Source organism: Poromitra crassiceps (assembly GCF_964638095.1).
Source record: "Poromitra crassiceps genome assembly, contig: HAP1_SCAFFOLD_998, whole genome shotgun sequence".
Classification (NCBI taxonomy): Eukaryota; Metazoa; Chordata; class Actinopteri; order Beryciformes; family Melamphaidae; genus Poromitra; species Poromitra crassiceps.
In genome coordinates this window covers 10,001-27,490 of record NW_028151412.1, presented here as the reverse complement: position 1 = coordinate 27,490, position 17,490 = coordinate 10,001, and the positions used below count along the sequence as shown (strand labels likewise).

Here is a 17,490-nt window from a genome sequence, read left to right as displayed (position 1 = left end):
TAACTGTAACTAATATAGTTACACATTTATATCCCAGAATCAAAGAACTGCGGTATTGGAGTTAGAGGGATTCTGCTGTGTGGGCAGGCCGGGCAGTCATGAAGATGGTTAACAGGCATCCTGAAAGGTCTAAGGTTTGTGTTGAAACAGAATCAGACACTGAATGCAATTAGCTCAATCAAGTAGGCTTGATAGACCAGCCTGTCTTCCTCTAATAGGAGCCCTGGGCAGGTGGTCTAAAGAAGCAGTTGATGTTGGGTCTAAATTTGAAACCGTGAAAATGTCTGAATTGCCCCAGAGATTTTCTCAAACAAAGGTCGCCTTGAATTTACTCCGGTCCACCTGACCATTGCCCTGCCCCTCGCCCTGCTCCAGCGGCCCCTTTGCCGTGACCATGGAGGGCGCGTCCGAAGTCTGGTACACCGCCGACCTCATCCTGCCGCCACGGCAACGCAGCTCCAGGGCCACGCCCTCCCACTTCCTGTCCAGCTCTGAGCCCTGGGGGCCCCGCAAATCCCGGGACCCTCTGCCACTGCCGGGTCTCCGGCACGCGTCTTCCGAGTCAGAGACGGCTACTCCGATTTTGTCCAGGTCTAAGGCCCGGTTGGGCGCGGTGTGGCTGGAGCGGGATGAAGGGGACTTGGATTTGCGGCGTGACCACGGAGGCCGGGGGGGAGGAGGAGGAGGGGGAGGGGGAGGGGGAGGGGGAGGAAGGGGCAGGGCGTTGGAAGGTGGCGCTCTTCTGTTGGGCGTCCTGAAACTCCCTCCTCGCCCCTTCCCTCGCCTCCTGTCCCTGTCTTTACCTGGAGAAGAAGACGCTGCTTTAAGAAGACAACACGGACGAGATATTCACCAGCACTGCAAACAAGCCACACACACACACGGTAGATACACAAACTGGGATGCTGGCTGCTATAGAAGAACTCTCTCTCTCTCTCTCTCTCTCTCTCTCACACACACACACACACGCAAGCAAGCAAGCAAAACAGACTTAAAAATCGAAGTAGAAGATTTCCTTATCTCTTGGTGTTTGCAAGTATACTGTATGTGAATGCGTGAGAAAATTAGAAAGCTTATTCCGAAAATTCTAATATCACAATTTGACAGCCATGAGCAGCCTGTAATGGCCAGCCTGTAATGACCTGCTTAGCCAACTGCTCCATCACCATAGATACAGTGACAACTCTCACACACTGGCACACAGACACACAAATACATGTACACACACAGACATCCAGCTAGGAGGCAGCAGCAAACTAAGTGGATGTGACAGATATTCCCCATGCTGGCGGCGGGCTATGATATCATGGGAAAGAGGGTTGGATGGTGCTCTGTGCTTGTTGTGTGTCAGACTGTCTGTCTATCTATATGGGATGATGGGGAAGGGAGGTTTTGCCGCTTCTTAAAATAGGCTGCCATCTACTGGTCTCTCCACCAGGGGTGGAGAGACAGAGAGCGATAGAGGAGGAAAGAGATGGAAGAAGACAATGTGCAATAAGAGATGGCTGTTCAGACGGTGACAGAAAAAACAGAAGAAATTCTGAGAGAAAGATGGAAGTAGAAGCAAAGAGACAAAATATACTAGACCTCCCTCACTCGGGTTCATCAACCTAAACCACACATGGGCAAAATACGGGCCGCGGGCCGCATGCGTGTGTGGCCCACGATGGAATTGTTTTTTGTTTTTTTTCTTTCTTTTTTACACAGTGTACCTGAACGCAACATGCAAGATACCCGCTGAATAAGTGTCCAAATGTCATTCTGGCCAATACTCCACTTCTGTTATAACATTTCAGTCTGAAATATGGAATAGGCTATCTTTCAATCGTCTTTATGACTAAAAGGCAAAAGGTAATCTCATGTGTAAGAAATGACTGTTCTACAGTCATTTCTTGCGGCCCTGGGGCAAAATGCGGCCCCAGGGCCGGACTCAAAGAAAAACAAAACGACCCCCAAAAACTCAATAAAAGGCACAATTATGTTAATAAATTGAATCTGCTACAGCCATTGGATTTGTATCACTATTATATCAGGAGATTAACAAGAAATTACCAATCACAACGGGAGAGAGGGTTAAAAATAGGGAGACTCCCGCAATAATCAGGAGTGTTGGCAGGTATAATCTCCAATGTGTGGCCCCTCACTTACTTGATGTAAGTCAGTATGGCCCTCAGGAGAAAAAAAATGGCCCACCCCTGATCTAAACCCTGCTCTTCTCATCCCAGTGTTGTTGTTTTTTTCATCATTTTCCACGGTTCTCTCAGCTCTGGTGGGTGAAATACAGTCACAGTGCAATATACAGTTTGGCCTGGCTCACTTGTAAGACAATAAATCATTTCTCTCCCCCTCTTTTCCTCTTCCTGGTTCTGTATTATGTACTCTCTTTTTTTTTGTCCATCAGTTGGTCCCTCCTCTATCCAGCAGATGGCGTCATGTGAAATGATAAGCTAAAAGGCAGTGATACACTGTCTTGGCAATTATTCTTTTGGACAATGCAGATGGGCAACGGTAGTGAATTGAAATGCAGAGCCAAAACTCTATTCATATAACATCTACTGTGAATCATAAAGATGCAGCTCCTTGGGTTCCGTAGCCCTTCAGATTTGCCCAAAACGTTACTTCCCACATATCACAGATCTCAAGTGCCTGTGGAGCGATGAACCACACCCCCAGAGATTAGTTTAAGTGGATATTTAGTTAAGTTTATAGCTTCCTTAACATTTGTATAAGGGGTTTTCTTATGGTTTAAACCCCATGTTTAAACCCTACTTTCTCCTATGCTCTTAATGGCAAATATTAATCAATGTATTAGCAATGGGAATCTCCATCACTGAGGCGATGCGATATGCATCTCGATGCATTACTACGTTAAAGATACATATGAAGCAACTACCGATGTGATACGATACAACTCACCTCATTGCGATGCAGTGTGGTTCGACACGATTTGATTAAACACAATGCGATTCAGCGCGATGCGATGCGATTGAACGCAATGCAAAAGAATGATGCTAAGCATGGGACAAAAGTGTGATTTTATTTCTTAGGCAGCAAATCATAAATTAACTAAAAAAGTGCCATTTTAACTCTACATATTTGTTTATCTAGTACAGTACTGCAACTCAGTAGGCTAAGTATCTCATTTATGCTGTTTCTTTATATAAATCCGATTTTTACCAATGCAAAGATGTTTGAAGTGCGATCGCATCTTGAACTTTTATCGCTAGAATGTACATTTTGGAGATGGGAGAATGAATTGTTAAATTTTGAACATGAAAGAGACATGATAGCCGTGTTCGAAATGGTTCACTCATTCCCTCACTCACTATTCCCCATATAGTGGGGAGGTCTTTTGCCGCATGTCATCCCCTCTCTCTCTCCCCACCTTTCCTGTCTGCCTACTGTCCTATCTAAATAAAGGCAAAAATGCCAGAAAAAAAAAGAAGAAGAAGAAAAACTATTCCCCATGTAGTAGTGTTTATCAGTGACCTATATGTGCAACGATCAAATGAGTTTTGGACACTACTTCACTCTTCTTCTCCTATGGTAAAACAAATCTGCATTGCATTGAAATTACAGTACATTGTGGGCATTTTATAATCGACTATATAGTGAATCAAATTAACAGTTGATAATTCGGACACTAGTAAAAAATTACAAACACACTATAGTCACTATAGTGTGTGTGTGTGTGTGTGTGTGTGTGTGTGTGTGTGTGTGTGTGTGTGTGTGTGTGTGTGTGTGTGTGTGTGTGTGTGTGTGTGTGTGAGAGAGAGAAGGGTGTTTGCAGAAATAGTGTCGACACAACTGGCCCTTGGACGTATTTCACCCATCAGCAACTTCACAACCCTCATTATATTTCATTTTATAGTACACATCTTAACTGTGCAATACTGATCCAATATTGCAATATTGTATTTTGTACAAAAATCCAATGTGCAATGACAGTATCCACAGATGTGCAGTTTTACCTGAAACTTACTTTTTGCATTACTACTACAATAACAGTGCTGTATATGTTACTATTTTGTACATAATACATTCCATACTCTCTTATTCTATAGTACTTGATAAATCATGTAGAATAATGCACATATTTATTTTACAGATTTTTATTTTATTTTATCGTATTCTATTTTTATACTGCCTCTATTCTTCTAATAATCTCCGTAGCCTATGCTTATACAGTATAAAAGGGTAGTAGTAAGTGGGTTCTGCGATTTTGTTCACATTTTTGTTCACGTTTTTGGTTACACTCGAGCAATTGTGATGTCATTGATGATGTCATAGACATTGTGACATCATTGTCTATGACATCATCAGTGGCATCATCGTCTATGACATCATCAGTGATGTCACTCGAGCACTCCATGATGTCATCAGTGATGGTAAGTGGGCTCTGTCTGCGATTTTGGTCGGCGATCTCAAGCAAATGTGATGTCACTGATGATGCCACAATGTCTGGTCACTCGAGCAGTTGTGATGTGATGTCATCAGCGATGCAAAGTTGAGCAATTGTGCGCTGAACCTAGTAAGTACAGTATATTTCCCTACTTGAATGTGAGCAACTGCAGTATTGCACAATTTCCCCCCGGGGGTCAATAAACTATTTCTTTATTGTTGTCACATGTCATTCCCAGGGGAAATACAAACACAAGAAGCAACATTGATAATTCTCATGAAAAACCCTACTGAAAAAGATCATCTTGTGATGCAAAGACGCACACAGATGCAGTCAGCTCTGTGTGTATGTACTGTATGTGTGTGTGTGTGTGTGTGTGTGTGTGTGTGTGTGTGTGTTGTGTGTGTGTGTGTGTGTGTGTGAAGATGAGGGGGAAACAGAACCTGGTTTTGTTTTGCAGGCTACCAATGAGCCCAGTGTGACAAAGGTTGCCTAACAAGGCGTTGAGCAGAGGGGAGCCCATGCATAGCTAATAGCCCAGTCCCCCCAAAACCTTTTGTACCCCGATACAAAAGCCCTGTCCTGCAAACAACACACACACATGCACGCACACACACACGCACGCTTGCACACGCACACACACGTACTTGCACACACTCACACACGCTCATCGCACACGCATGCACGCACGCACGATGAGGAGAGAAAAGGAAAAGAGAAGAATGTAATAGAGAGAAGTAGGAGGAGAGGAATATCAAATAAGATAAGATAAGATAAGATACCCCCCCACGCGCGGTAATGGCTTTCCTAATTATTGCTTCAACAAATTGTATTATTAATATTATTGAGAAACAGGTGACACTAGATAGACTGACTGAAAGCCTGCTGTAACAAACACATAAGTCTGAAATGCGTGTTACAGAGCTGTTTTTTTTTGTACCCCAGCAGGATACTCACGAGACTTCAGCAGGACTTGGGGTGAAAGTTGGATTCACAGACCAGGGATGAGGAAACCGAGGCTGCCCGAGACTGCCCGAAGCAGCCCGGAGGAGAATTGACGGAATCACGTTCATTTATGGACGATATTACGAGGATATGAACCGCTACGTTGCAGAAAATACGTTATTTACAGTGTGTAAATAACACTGGCTTCTTATTTATTTGCCTCTAGAAAAAGGTTGTTGTTAAGTGAGATTTATTAGATGACCTTTGTTTAGTTAAATTGTTGTCCTGCTTTGCTGTTTATTTAAACCGTTGACATCATTTGCCATTCAATCAGCTGCACATCAACTACTACCCCCTTGAAACATCTCCCTCTGGTCCTCAGACTTTGATGGGTGTGCCACTTGCCAAGGCTTGTAGTGTAGCCAGCAGTCCCTCAGTTTAGCACATGGTCCTTGGAGCTGGAATAGCCTTGGCAGTGGACATGGATCAGAGGAATCAGCAGCAAGATGAGAAACTGATAAAGAGATCCAAACTGGAGCCAAAACCATCAGAGTCAAAACATGCAAATTGGCATGTGACGCCCGTCTGGCAACTATTTTTACCCAGCTGAACTGTGTATGCACTAGCCTACCCAGCTGAACTGTGTATGCACTAGCCTACCCAGCTGAACTGTGTATGCACTAGCCTACCCAGCTGAACTGTGTATGCACTAGCCTACCCAGCTGAACTGTGTATGCACTAGCCTACCCAGCTGAACTGTGTATGCACTAGCCTACCCAGCTGAACTGTGTATGCACTAGCCTACCCAGCTGAACTGTGTATGCACTAGCCTACCCAGCTGAACTGTGTATGCACTAGCCTAGTAGAAATCCCTGAATATACTGTAACAGCTAGAACAGTCTGGTAAGTTCAGAAAATCACATCACTTTACTGTAATGCAGCCTTTAAAAGCAGGAAAAAAACACTTGTGCCATATCATGATAACCATTATCCAAAATCTATAGCCCCTCCTTGCCCCGGTGTAGCGCCGTCCCTGCTGACCACCCCATCGGGAGGTAGTCTGGCATTGTGTTCGGATCTTAGCTAGGTGTAAACAAAATCCGTACAACATGCTCGCATCCTAAAGACAGGAGAGGGGATTTGTGGTGTGTCACTCCAGATTAATGTACAGAGATGGGAAGAAACCAAGACGGTTTACTCACTAGCTACTTCCACCTTCATCGGTGGTAAAAGGAAATAGCAGACCTCGGTGCCTAAAGTTTTTTTCTCTCCTACCAATAAATGTGCATAAAGTTTGTTTAACTTTTTAACATATCGGTAGGTAGGCTATTTATTACTCAGGTCTGCTTTTGGCAGCATTGAGCATCTTAGCCTATGCATTTTGACCAGTTACACTTCTCTTTCACCTCTGACAGCTATATGTGAGATCTGATCTCAATGAGGATAAGGACAACGCATTTAAAATACCAAGTGTAAATGCAAAGGCAAGATCGGATCGTTGATTATCTGGATAATGTATCCGGATACAGATCACATTTTAATACCAGGTGTAAATGGGGTCTAAGAAAGGAATGGATGAGTGATTTCAACCTCTAGAGCATTTATTAGATCTATTTACAGATAGTACAGTCAATCCTAATGGAACAGAACAGAGCACAAATCATGTCTATCATGACACAACTGAAGAAACATCATGGATCATTGGATTTCGACAATGAGTACAGTAATACGGTGAATTCAAAAAGTTTGACTATATACAAATTAATACTTTTCATTGATACACGGAAAAAATTGAAAAAGCGTGGGATAAATTAATGTCTTCTTGGGAATATATTACATGATAAAATAAGAGTAAAAACCTTTAAAAGTAAAAAACGTTTTGACTTGTTAGTCCGATCCTTCTGGTCAAGGCCTTGCAAGGACAAGCAGTCCAAAACATAATTGTGAGAGTGAGAGAGAGAGAGAGAGAGAGAGACAGAGAGAGACAGAGAGAGAGAGAGAGAGAGAAAGAGAGAGAGACAGACAGACAGAGAGAGAGAGAGAGAGAGAGACTAATCCAGAATGTGATTGACAGTGATGCAGCGAGGCCAGAGTGACCGATCCACGAAAAAAGGGATGGAAAAAGGGGCATGTGCAGAAATGTCTGGACCGTGTGGGCAGAGAGAGAGACAGACAGACAGACAGACAGCGTGATGTGTGCACTGTGTTCCATTTTAACCACCAGCACGAGAACAGCCTGAGGTGAGAGAAACAAAGAATGTACTGTCCTCAGGTGATTTAGGAACAGCTGAGCGTGTGTGTGTGTGTGTGTGTGTGTGTGTGTGTGTGTGTGTGTGTGTACTTGCGAGGTCAGCCTCGGCGTCAGCACAACATTTTGCTCCACTTGGAACAAAGCGTGTAACAGGCAAGGTTTAAAGTAACACCTTATCGCCTAAGCAAGGTCCACTTAAAAGTGTGCTAATGAAGCGTTGAGTACGTACTGTAGTACGCAAGATCCATTTTGGATTTGGAATAGCTAGTGATTGTTTTCTGAATGTATGATAACCTTCCCATGGCATGGAACAGGCGTTAGATCCAAGCACAACACAAATAAACAGGGAGAAAACAAGATTAAAAAAAAAGCAAGATTTGCGTGTAAAGTCTCTTTTTTGTGATTGGCTAAAGTGCATTGTTAGATTCTAGGGGTGGAGGAGGGAGTTTGGCACTGGTCTTCACCAATTCTTGGACTAGTCCTGAGCTTGTCCTTGAGCTTCGGTCTCCAGAGAAAATCCACAGCAAGTCCACTCAAAGGTTCACACAGATACCCACCACAGAGGGAAAGTCCAGGGAGAAGTTACAGACAGGAGTTCCTCTGAATGCATCCTTTTTTCCTCTCTTCATGTCATAAATGAGCTAATGCTATGAGTGATGCAGTGCAGTGGTCCTTTATTTCACCTATCCAATTATGTTACATCTGTTGTGGTCTTACTTCCTACAGCAACAGCTAGTACTGGGGAGAAGATAAATAAGTGCAGTGCACGCCATCATACAGTTTAATCTCAACTTACTATATCCACAATATTACAATCTTAAACATTTTGGCTCCATTATTAACATCAGTTAATGTATTTTTGTCTTGATACCTTAACTTACTCTGTTTGGGGAATAACACTTCTCAATGTCATCTAGATTGTACTGTAGAAAGTGATTTAAATTAAAAATGTGACATGACTATTGACTCAAATGAAGGGAGGAGAGCAGGATGCATTCTGGGAGCAGCCACACAGATCCACAGACCAGGCATAAGTTTCCCCGGTCTCACATAGGGACTTCAAACTGATTCTAGATCAGTTTAGTGGGTTTCCAATCCCACTCATGTGAAGGAAGGAGGTGAAAGTTCACATGATCAAACGGTCAAAAAGTTCACACGGGGGAAGTACCTGAGCTGTGCCAATCGTCCTGTGCTTGCTGTTGGGGTCGCGGGCGGGGTTTGGATGGCAGGGCAGAGGGAGTTACGTAGGTGAGGCTAGGGCTGTTAATGTCTCCCTCTCCCACCAGAGTCAGGTCAGACAGGGTGTCCTCCTCCAGCATCTGCACGGACTCTCCCCTGCCGGAGTCCTGGGGGAGGCCGCCTTGGACGGACTCTCCCCTGCCGGAGTCCTGGGGGAGGCCGCGCTGGGGGCCCTGCTGAGATGGCTGGATGGGGGAGAGGGTGCCGGGGAAGGGGGGCGGCGGCCTGCCTCTCCTCCCCCCTCCGCTCCCGCTGCCCAGCGAAGAGTCCAAGCTCTGTGACTGGTGACTCGCGTTGAGCGAGTGGGAGGAGCTTCCTCCTCCTCTGTCGTTGTTGTTGTTGTTCTCCTTGTTGCCCCGGCGACCGCCGCCAGGGTTACGGGAGTTAGGGGTGGAGCAAGTGGGCTCGAGGTCGTAGGGAGGGGGGACGGCCTGGCTGGTTGCCGCCGGCAACAGGCGCAGGAATTCTGGGAGCTGCAGGTCGCTCTTGTTTAACAAACCTCGCTGGTCGTCTGCTCGGTTGCTCTGAGCTTTGGATATGAGGTTGAAGAACTCTGCACGCATGCGCACACACACACAAACCATACACACGCATTCCAATGAATAATGCCCCCGTACAACACATTGACAAAACATTCATTGTAATTCAGAGAACATGCAGAAGAGCGTGTGCATTAATCAGTTAGACAAGTCAAAGCTACATACATTGTGAGAGGAGGTGACTGTGCTACATGTAGCTAGCTAGCTCTGAAAGCATTGGTGCTGCTTCTGCAATACTGCAGACAGGCAAAAGGGTTAGTGTGACCATAGCAGCAAGGCTACAGGGCTACAGGGAGCGGAGAGATCACAAAGACAGAAAGAGGGAGGTTGTTTATTCTTTACCTTCAGCTTCGTCTATATTAATCTTTTTCTGCTTTCTCTTTTCCGGAGCCTTATGGAGAGAGACAGAGTGGTTGGGTAAAGGCTGGCTGCTTGTGGCAGGGCCGGGCCCAGCCTTGCCGTTCTCCCTATAGGGGTGGGCCGAGCCGGCTTTCCCTGACGGCCTGTCCTCCCCCTGGGTGCCACAAGGAGAGCGGAGTGGGCCATTAGAGCCCAGATGGCCAAGGGACATGATGGTGTTGGTATGGGGACAAGGAATGAAGGGAGGAAGGGGTCAATTTGTAAAAAAAAAAAAAAAAAATGGGGACCAGTGTTGTTGATGGTGAGAAAGAAGCAAATTGTAAACACGACAACAATAGGGGGTTGGGCAATTCAATATGGAGAGATGCCAAACGGAAAATTGCTGCCCTGATGTGACTGATTATCAATGACATTAAAGTCCCTGGAAACCAAAATCCACAAAAACCTTCTAACTATTACATTTAGGGTCTTATGTGAGTAATTGTGTGCCTCAGAAATTAATTGACATTACTTTCAACCCTAACCCCAAAAATTGACACTTTTCTACAAGGTCTGGATTTCCATTTCCTCATTGAAGAGAGCGGTGCGCGCGGTGCTAAAATGCACGATCTTATCACGTCATAAGATTTAATCGAATCACACACACGCATGCACGCACGCGCGCACACACACACTGACACACACACGGTAGCGCAGCGGCAGAGATCTCTTCCTCTCTGTAAACCCTCTCTGTCTGCAACGCGCGAACACACACACACACACACACTCCATCTCTCTTTCCTTCTCTCTCTCTCTCCTTCTCGCTCTCTCCGTTAACGGAGAGAGAGGTCTCCTCCAGCAGGTCTCCTCCGAGAGAGAGAGAGAGAGAGGAGACCTGCTGCAGACGGGACACACCCACACAGTCCGCGGGAGAAAATACACTCTAAAATCTAATTGATTCTCATGACTTTTGCCATGACTATCAAACCTAAATTTATATACTTTGCAACGTTCATCATCGTTCAAATTTGGCTGGTGGCTTATTAACATAGGTTCCTGTGATGTGATGAACTCAAAATGCTAAATAATAAAAAAATATTTCTGGTTTCCAGGGACTTTAACTGAAAATATTTGTAAATCATAGGCTACATTATACAGTATTTGCTGGTTGATGAATTAGAATTAAAAGACAGGTGTGAAATGTTCCATTCAGACACCCAAAATGTCCAACGCTGATGATGGCAACAGTGCACTAAGCATCACCGAAATGTAGGCCAACAGTGACACACACCCCAACACCAGAGACGTCTTCTCCACTACTACTAGCCATACTACTACCCCCAAAAGCAGGGAATCGCCCGTTTTAAGGTGAATTATTATAGAATATTTTAAGACGCCAATACGCGACTATTACAGGCGGCCATCAAGCCGTAAAACCCCATTCATAACAAAGAAACCTCCCGTAGCATTCCAAAGTGCAACCACCACCAAATCCTTTCCAGGTATCCAGACAAATAAAGGAAGCTTTTGGAGGCTGTGCCACCTGGCAAAGGCTGTGTCTACATGGCTGGGCTTGTATCCCCTGTGCAGTGGCCTTAGCCTGGGCTTGTATCCCCTGTGCAGTGGCCTTAGCGGGGCTTGTATCCCCTGTGCAGTGGCCTTATCATCGGAAGAAGGAGAACCAGAAAACCAGAAAGGAAAGTTGACGTTGCATTCAGCGGCAGGTAGGAACCTGGAGTGTGAGACGAGCCTCTCGGCCACCCAGCAGTGCACATATGCAGTCACATACAGCCCGATGCCTCCCCGACACACACATCATACACCTGCGCACATGTTTTAACACATTGCAAAAAGACACACATGGGTGACTGAAGACAGCAAGAGAGACACTTAGTAGCGTGACATCATCAACCAGTGGGTAGAGACATTCGGTGGGTTATGGAACATTCCGGAGCGAGAGGGAACTGTGAAGTAAAGGAGGAAGTGGGTTCTTACTGTTGCCGATTGGTTTCTGCTTGTGGAGGGCGTGACATGGCTCTTAGAAGGAGTGACCTTCTGTTTGTCTGTTAAATGAAAGAAAGGGAAATGGTATAGTGATATTGCTGATACTAAAATTGGTACAAACAAGACAGAATGGCCCTTTGGTGGGTGACTACTGTACGCATGACAGTAAGCATGATCATAAGGTAAAGGTAAAGTCCCACTGATTGTCACACACCTGAGTGTGCGACATTTGTTCTTCGCATTTGACCCATCCCCTGGGGGAGCGGTGAGCGGCAGCAGTGCCGCGCTCGGGAATCATATGGAGATCTAGCCCCCCAATAGACTACTTGCACAACTCCACTACTTCCTGAAATGAGTAGGGCATCTTGGTTTCCTGTCCTACACTATTGGATGAACTGATTAATGTCAGATGTGCCTGACTGCTGCAGTCACAACAACAGTGATCAGGCACACCTGACATTAATCAGTTCATCCAATAGTGTAGGACAGGAAACCAAGATGCCCTACTCATTTCAGGAAGTAGTGGAGTTGTGCAAGTAGTCTATTCCAACCCTTTGATGCTGAGTGCCAAGCAGGGAGGCAAATGGGTCCCATTTTTATAATCTTTGGTATGACTCGGCCGGGGATCGAACTCACAACCTCCCAGTCTCAGGGCGGACACTCAAACCACAAGGCCACTGAGCTGTCATGCATACTGTCATGCGAACATTTGTCTTTTGGGTTGGTCAACATTATCCTGAACACAAATATATCAGTCATTGTCAGAAATGATGGAGCAATGTGTTTTCACAGCACACACAGAAAGTTTCAGACATGAAGTCATTTCAACGCACAAATGTGAGACTTTAACTTTGAAATTCTCTAAGATGATACAGTAAAGATGCTTGATTTTGAGTTAGTATACAGTCAGGGTTGTCCTGAACTCTATATATCAGTCACTGTCAGGGTGTGTTTTCCTTTGGGGGTGGCTAAAACTAGTTCCCACCCACCCCCCCTAAATGCAGGGAAAACCCTGGGCTGTTATTAATGAGACGCCGCAGTTGTGATTTCTTTGTTGATGGTACTGAAAGAAACTGTGTGTGTGTGTGTGTGTGTGTGTGTGTGTGTGCGTGCACGTGTGTGTGTTTTCCTTACCGTTTCCAGGAGTGTGGTCTGCTACATCTAACACCACTCTGAGCCCATCCAAGTTGGATATAGGAAGACCGAGATCCAATGGCTCCGACTCCCCACTCTGCATCACACAAACACAAACAAACAAACAAACAAACAAACAAACAAACAGGAAAATACTCTGCATCAGACAGACACACAAAGAAAAAGGAAAATAGGACAAACTTGAGAGAGTTCACGCACTAAAACTAGTTTTGGAGATAAGGACCGGCGCTCACTGATCAGGATTACAGCCAAATCTATTTCAATCAGATGATGTAGGCTGGAACATCAATTAATACAGTCGGACAATGGATTATACCTCAATGACAAACAAATGCAGAAATCAGTAAATTCTCAACTGCAAAAAATGTATATATATAAAAAAAAATACAGCAGTTGTATGTTTAAAAAAATCCATTGTTTGACTGTATTAATTGGTGTTCCAGCCTACATAATCTGATTTAAATAGATTTTCTATCTCTGTAGGTGTTGATATTCCTAAATGTAACTTAGCAAAACACTTAGGTTTGAATGAGAAGATTAGCCTTTCTTACTCTTACTTTTGAGGAAGGTCGGAGAGAGTCGTAATTCGAGGGGTGGGTAGGCGGAGTGGCTGGGGGGGATGTTGGTGGGTCAGGGTTATGGTTCTGATCCCACTCACATTTACATATCATGTATGCAATCTCCGAGTGCACTTCTAGTTTTTTTTTTTTTTTTTTTATAGTGAATGGTTTATGACATCTGGCTGCAGGAATGACAGTTGAAAATTAGCCCCTTGGCTAATACCGGCACATTTACCTTGTGGTTGATTCATGTGTAATGTCCCTGATCGATCAATAAATAAATAAATTACAAACTACAAACACACTGTGATTCCAATGCTTTTCACTCTGAAGAAGACACTGTGCTGTCGAAACGTCAGTGTGTTGAGCTGCACCAAATAAAGACTTTTTAAGATGTCTCTCTGTGTGCTCAGCTCTCCTATCTGATGAAATTAGGACGCCTTCCTCTCTTACATTGCCTAATCTGTCTGTTACATTCTTTCTCTCTGAACAGATCAACTGAACAGGGCCACTTAGGCCATGTTCACATTACAGGCAAATCCGATTTGCTGCTAAAGTCATTAATCATCATTATCTTGATTGGTTTCCCAAATCTGATTTGGGAGTGTGTCCACACTGCCACAAATCTGATTTGGGCAAGTGTTCAAGTCGGATCTGTGTGTCCAGATACAATGAGCCAATGAGCCAACATACAATGTTTCTGGCAGTGTTTGCATGTCTGCTCTCTGCTCTTCAAGTCCCCGCCCCCTGCAAGACACTCTCAAATCTGATTTGGGTGATCAGCGCATCCACACTGAAGTCACATCAGTCGAAAGCAGATTGGAAACTACCTCCATATGTGGTTTGGGACAAGTGACACAAATCAGACTTGGAGCGTCCAGACTCATAAAACCAATCTAGATAGAATCAATAATAGGTCATTAAAGTTCACAAATCAGATTTGGCCTCCTAGTCTGAACATGGCCTTACAAAGCCTGTCTGTTACGTTCTGTCTGTATGTTACATTCTTTCTCTCTGAACAGATAAACTGAACAGGGCCACTTACAACGCGTGCCACCAGATCAGAGAGGTGCAGACCGTACTTGGCCACCACAGGCCTGAGAACCTCGGTCACTGGCTTGGTGGGCTTGGCTTTTAGGCCCACCGAACGGTTAATCGGTACCAAGTCCAGTCTGGAAAAGGAGACAACAGATAAGACAATAAACATTTCCCATAGATTTCTCTGTGGCAGTGGGGTTAGTGGTAATTGAGGATCTAAGACCCACATTCATTCTAGTTTTATTCCTAGTATCAGTTCCATAAAAGCTTAATAGTAATTCTTGTTTTGATATTGTGAATATTTGATGAAAGGCAGAATACAAAACTGATGATGACTGCATATCTCTGTACCTGAAGAGAGTGCGTTTCTCTAGTCTGAGGTCCCGAGAGCACAGAGTCAAACAGTCCTGGTCCAAAACCAGAGGCTGAGAGAGAGAGAGAGAGAGAGAGAGAGAGAGAGAGAGAGAGAGAGACAGCGACAAAGAGAGAGACAGAGAGAGGGAGAGAGAGACAGAGAGAGACAAAGAGAGAGAGCAATAGAGAGACAGAGACAAAGAGAGAGACAGAGAGAGACAGAGGCAGACAGATACAGAGAGAGAGCTGTTGTCATGATGCATACATATCCAGCAAGTTACCCAGTCCTTGCAGCACTAAGGTGTTTGATGGTGAGCACACATGCTCGCACGAGCGTGTCACGCACCACTGCTGAGGAATGTGAAAGAGGTGCTGTGAGGTCAGCGCAGTAACAGTGACTGTCATGAAGTAGTGAGTAGGGATGTTCATCAATTATCGAAAATCGATAATTGATCGTTAAGGAATTGATTCGATCATGTGGAATTTTGATCGATTATTATTATTATTATTTTTTTTTTTTTTTGCTGGACTAGGTTTGGGTGAAATTCGTTCCTCCTCTCCCCCCTCCATTGCACAGCCGACTAACGTGAGGTGGAGCTTCATATAGTCTCTAGTTTTCTGGCTGGGCACGGGCCTTTGTGCCAACAAAACTGTTTTAAACATGGGGAATTCACACCGGCATGCGCCGGGGACACAAACAAACGCACCCAGCGGTCTGCGGACCTCAGTGAGGCTCAGGCCTGTTGATTTGACTCTTGTGCTGTCAGCTAAGCTGGAAGACGCCGATTGCCTTACATCATGTAACCTGACATGTAACATGTTTGTTTACCTGGCCACAGCGCTAGTGTCTGATATTCTTACTACACAGCGGCATCGCCATTATAGCTGGCCGAGAACGCGCAACGTTATTACCAGACCGGAGTAAAAAAATATATATATATATATATATTATTATTATTATTATTATGCTATCGATAATCGATCGTTCATTTTCCCGATTTTCGATTATGGAAATTGTTCAAAATGAACATCCCTAGTAGTGAGTGACTTCGTTTGTGCTGTGTGTGCTCCCTCTCAGTATATGTGGTGTATAATGTATACTGTACAGTACTATGTGAAATGTCATAACTGTAATTTGCTCTACACACTGGCGAATATGCAATGTGTCGCTCTGTGTATTACACACACTGGGACAATGATCAATGACATTGATCAATGACAATGATCAATCACTACTACATAGGGCATTCATAAGTCCGGTATGTGTTCGTATAATGTAAAGGCGACTTTGTTCAGAGCCTATTGTACTCCGCTTTACACTGCCCACTTGTGGTCAAGTTACAAAAAAGCAAGCCTGCAGAAACTACAAGTGGCATATAATGATGCTATGAGGATGATTCTCAAGAGACCTCGATGGTGCAGTGCGAATGAGAGGTTTGTTACTGCACGAGTTAACACATTTCAGGCAGTACTGAGGAATCTCATGTACAAATTTATGTGTAGACTGGATGTGTCTGGAAACAGCATAATTGTGGCTCTCACTAACCCAGTCAAGAGCTGCACTCGATATACGTCCAGTCTCAGGGCACATTGGCTTAAAAGCCTGCATATTAATTTATTCATATGCAGGCTTTTGCATATGCATTTTGCATATGCATTTATAAGTAGTGGACTATTGACTATGATCAATTCTTGTTAAACGGGTCTCAAAACAGCCAGTAAAGGGTTAATTAATGTAGGCGGGACCAGCCTGAGGGTATGTGAAATAGCAGAGTCCTGATTGGCTCTGAGAGGCTGTTACCAACTTGTGGAGATAGCGACTGTTTGACTGCAGTAACAACATAGACGGGAGTCTTTCCCTCTCTCAATACCGTAAATGATGTGCATAATGTAGAAAATGATTGTTTAAACAAATCTACCGCTATGTTCATTTTCACTATTTATTTATATTGTTTATTCCTAAAACCACAGACAACGATTAGTCGTCGATGATGCACACAGTATCGACTAGTGGTTTTGATAGTCGGTTAGTCGACTAGTCTGTGAAACCCCTAATACATAAGGCTGGATAATTCAATATTATCATACCAGGATAATATGGTGATTATGAGATGAATTGATAACAAGCTCATTTTATTTCAAAACTCTGGGGTATGGTAGGTAAAATGAGTTATGATATATTTTAAGTTTCAATTTTAGTTATGCTTGGCATCACATTAGCATTCACTTGGCTGAGATGAACATTCATTTGATTATTTAATGTGATTTTGCCTACATTAAGTTTCCATCACTTCCATCTGTGTTGTACCTTCTCCCCTCCGACCAGGAAGAGGTCTACGGCTGCCAGGTTGATACAGAGCTTCTCACAGAGGCCCAACAGCAGGTCCCTGATGGAGACTCCGGCCCTCAGCGGCACCGAGCAGCACGAGCCGTCAGGCAGGCTTATGTTACACTGCCTCAGGGGGGCGCTGACACCTCCGCGCTCTGCTGACACTGAGACTGTGCTACGGGAGAGATCACCCTGAAAGAAGAAAACAGAGATGGAGAGAGAGAGAGAGAGAGAGAGAGAGAGATGATAGAGAAGATAATGATAGAGAAGAAAACGGAACAATCTGACTTTTAATTAAATGTATGCAAAACCTGCCTTGAGATCCACAATGGAGA

At 44.4% G+C, this 17,490-nt stretch overlaps 1 protein-coding gene across 1 annotated transcript in view; it reads right to left on the bottom strand.

Moving 5' to 3' along the window:
- Positions 1-7,048: 7,048 nt before the first annotated feature.
- Positions 7,049-17,490, bottom strand: part of LOC310771678 (regulator of G-protein signaling 12-like) — a 19,369-nt gene continuing 8,927 nt past the window's right edge. Inside the window, exons 7-13 of the mRNA XM_083664228.1 lie at positions 17,135-17,347; positions 14,824-14,897; positions 14,480-14,606; positions 12,854-12,950; positions 11,711-11,778; positions 9,719-9,890; positions 7,049-9,390 (exon numbers count right to left, since the gene is read on the bottom strand). Of these exons, the coding sequence (XP_083520354.1) occupies positions 8,750-9,390; positions 9,719-9,890; positions 11,711-11,778; positions 12,854-12,950; positions 14,480-14,606; positions 14,824-14,897; positions 17,135-17,347 (1,392 nt within the window). The 3' untranslated portion in view covers positions 7,049-8,749. The remainder of the gene's footprint in view (positions 9,391-9,718; positions 9,891-11,710; positions 11,779-12,853; positions 12,951-14,479; positions 14,607-14,823; positions 14,898-17,134; positions 17,348-17,490) is intronic.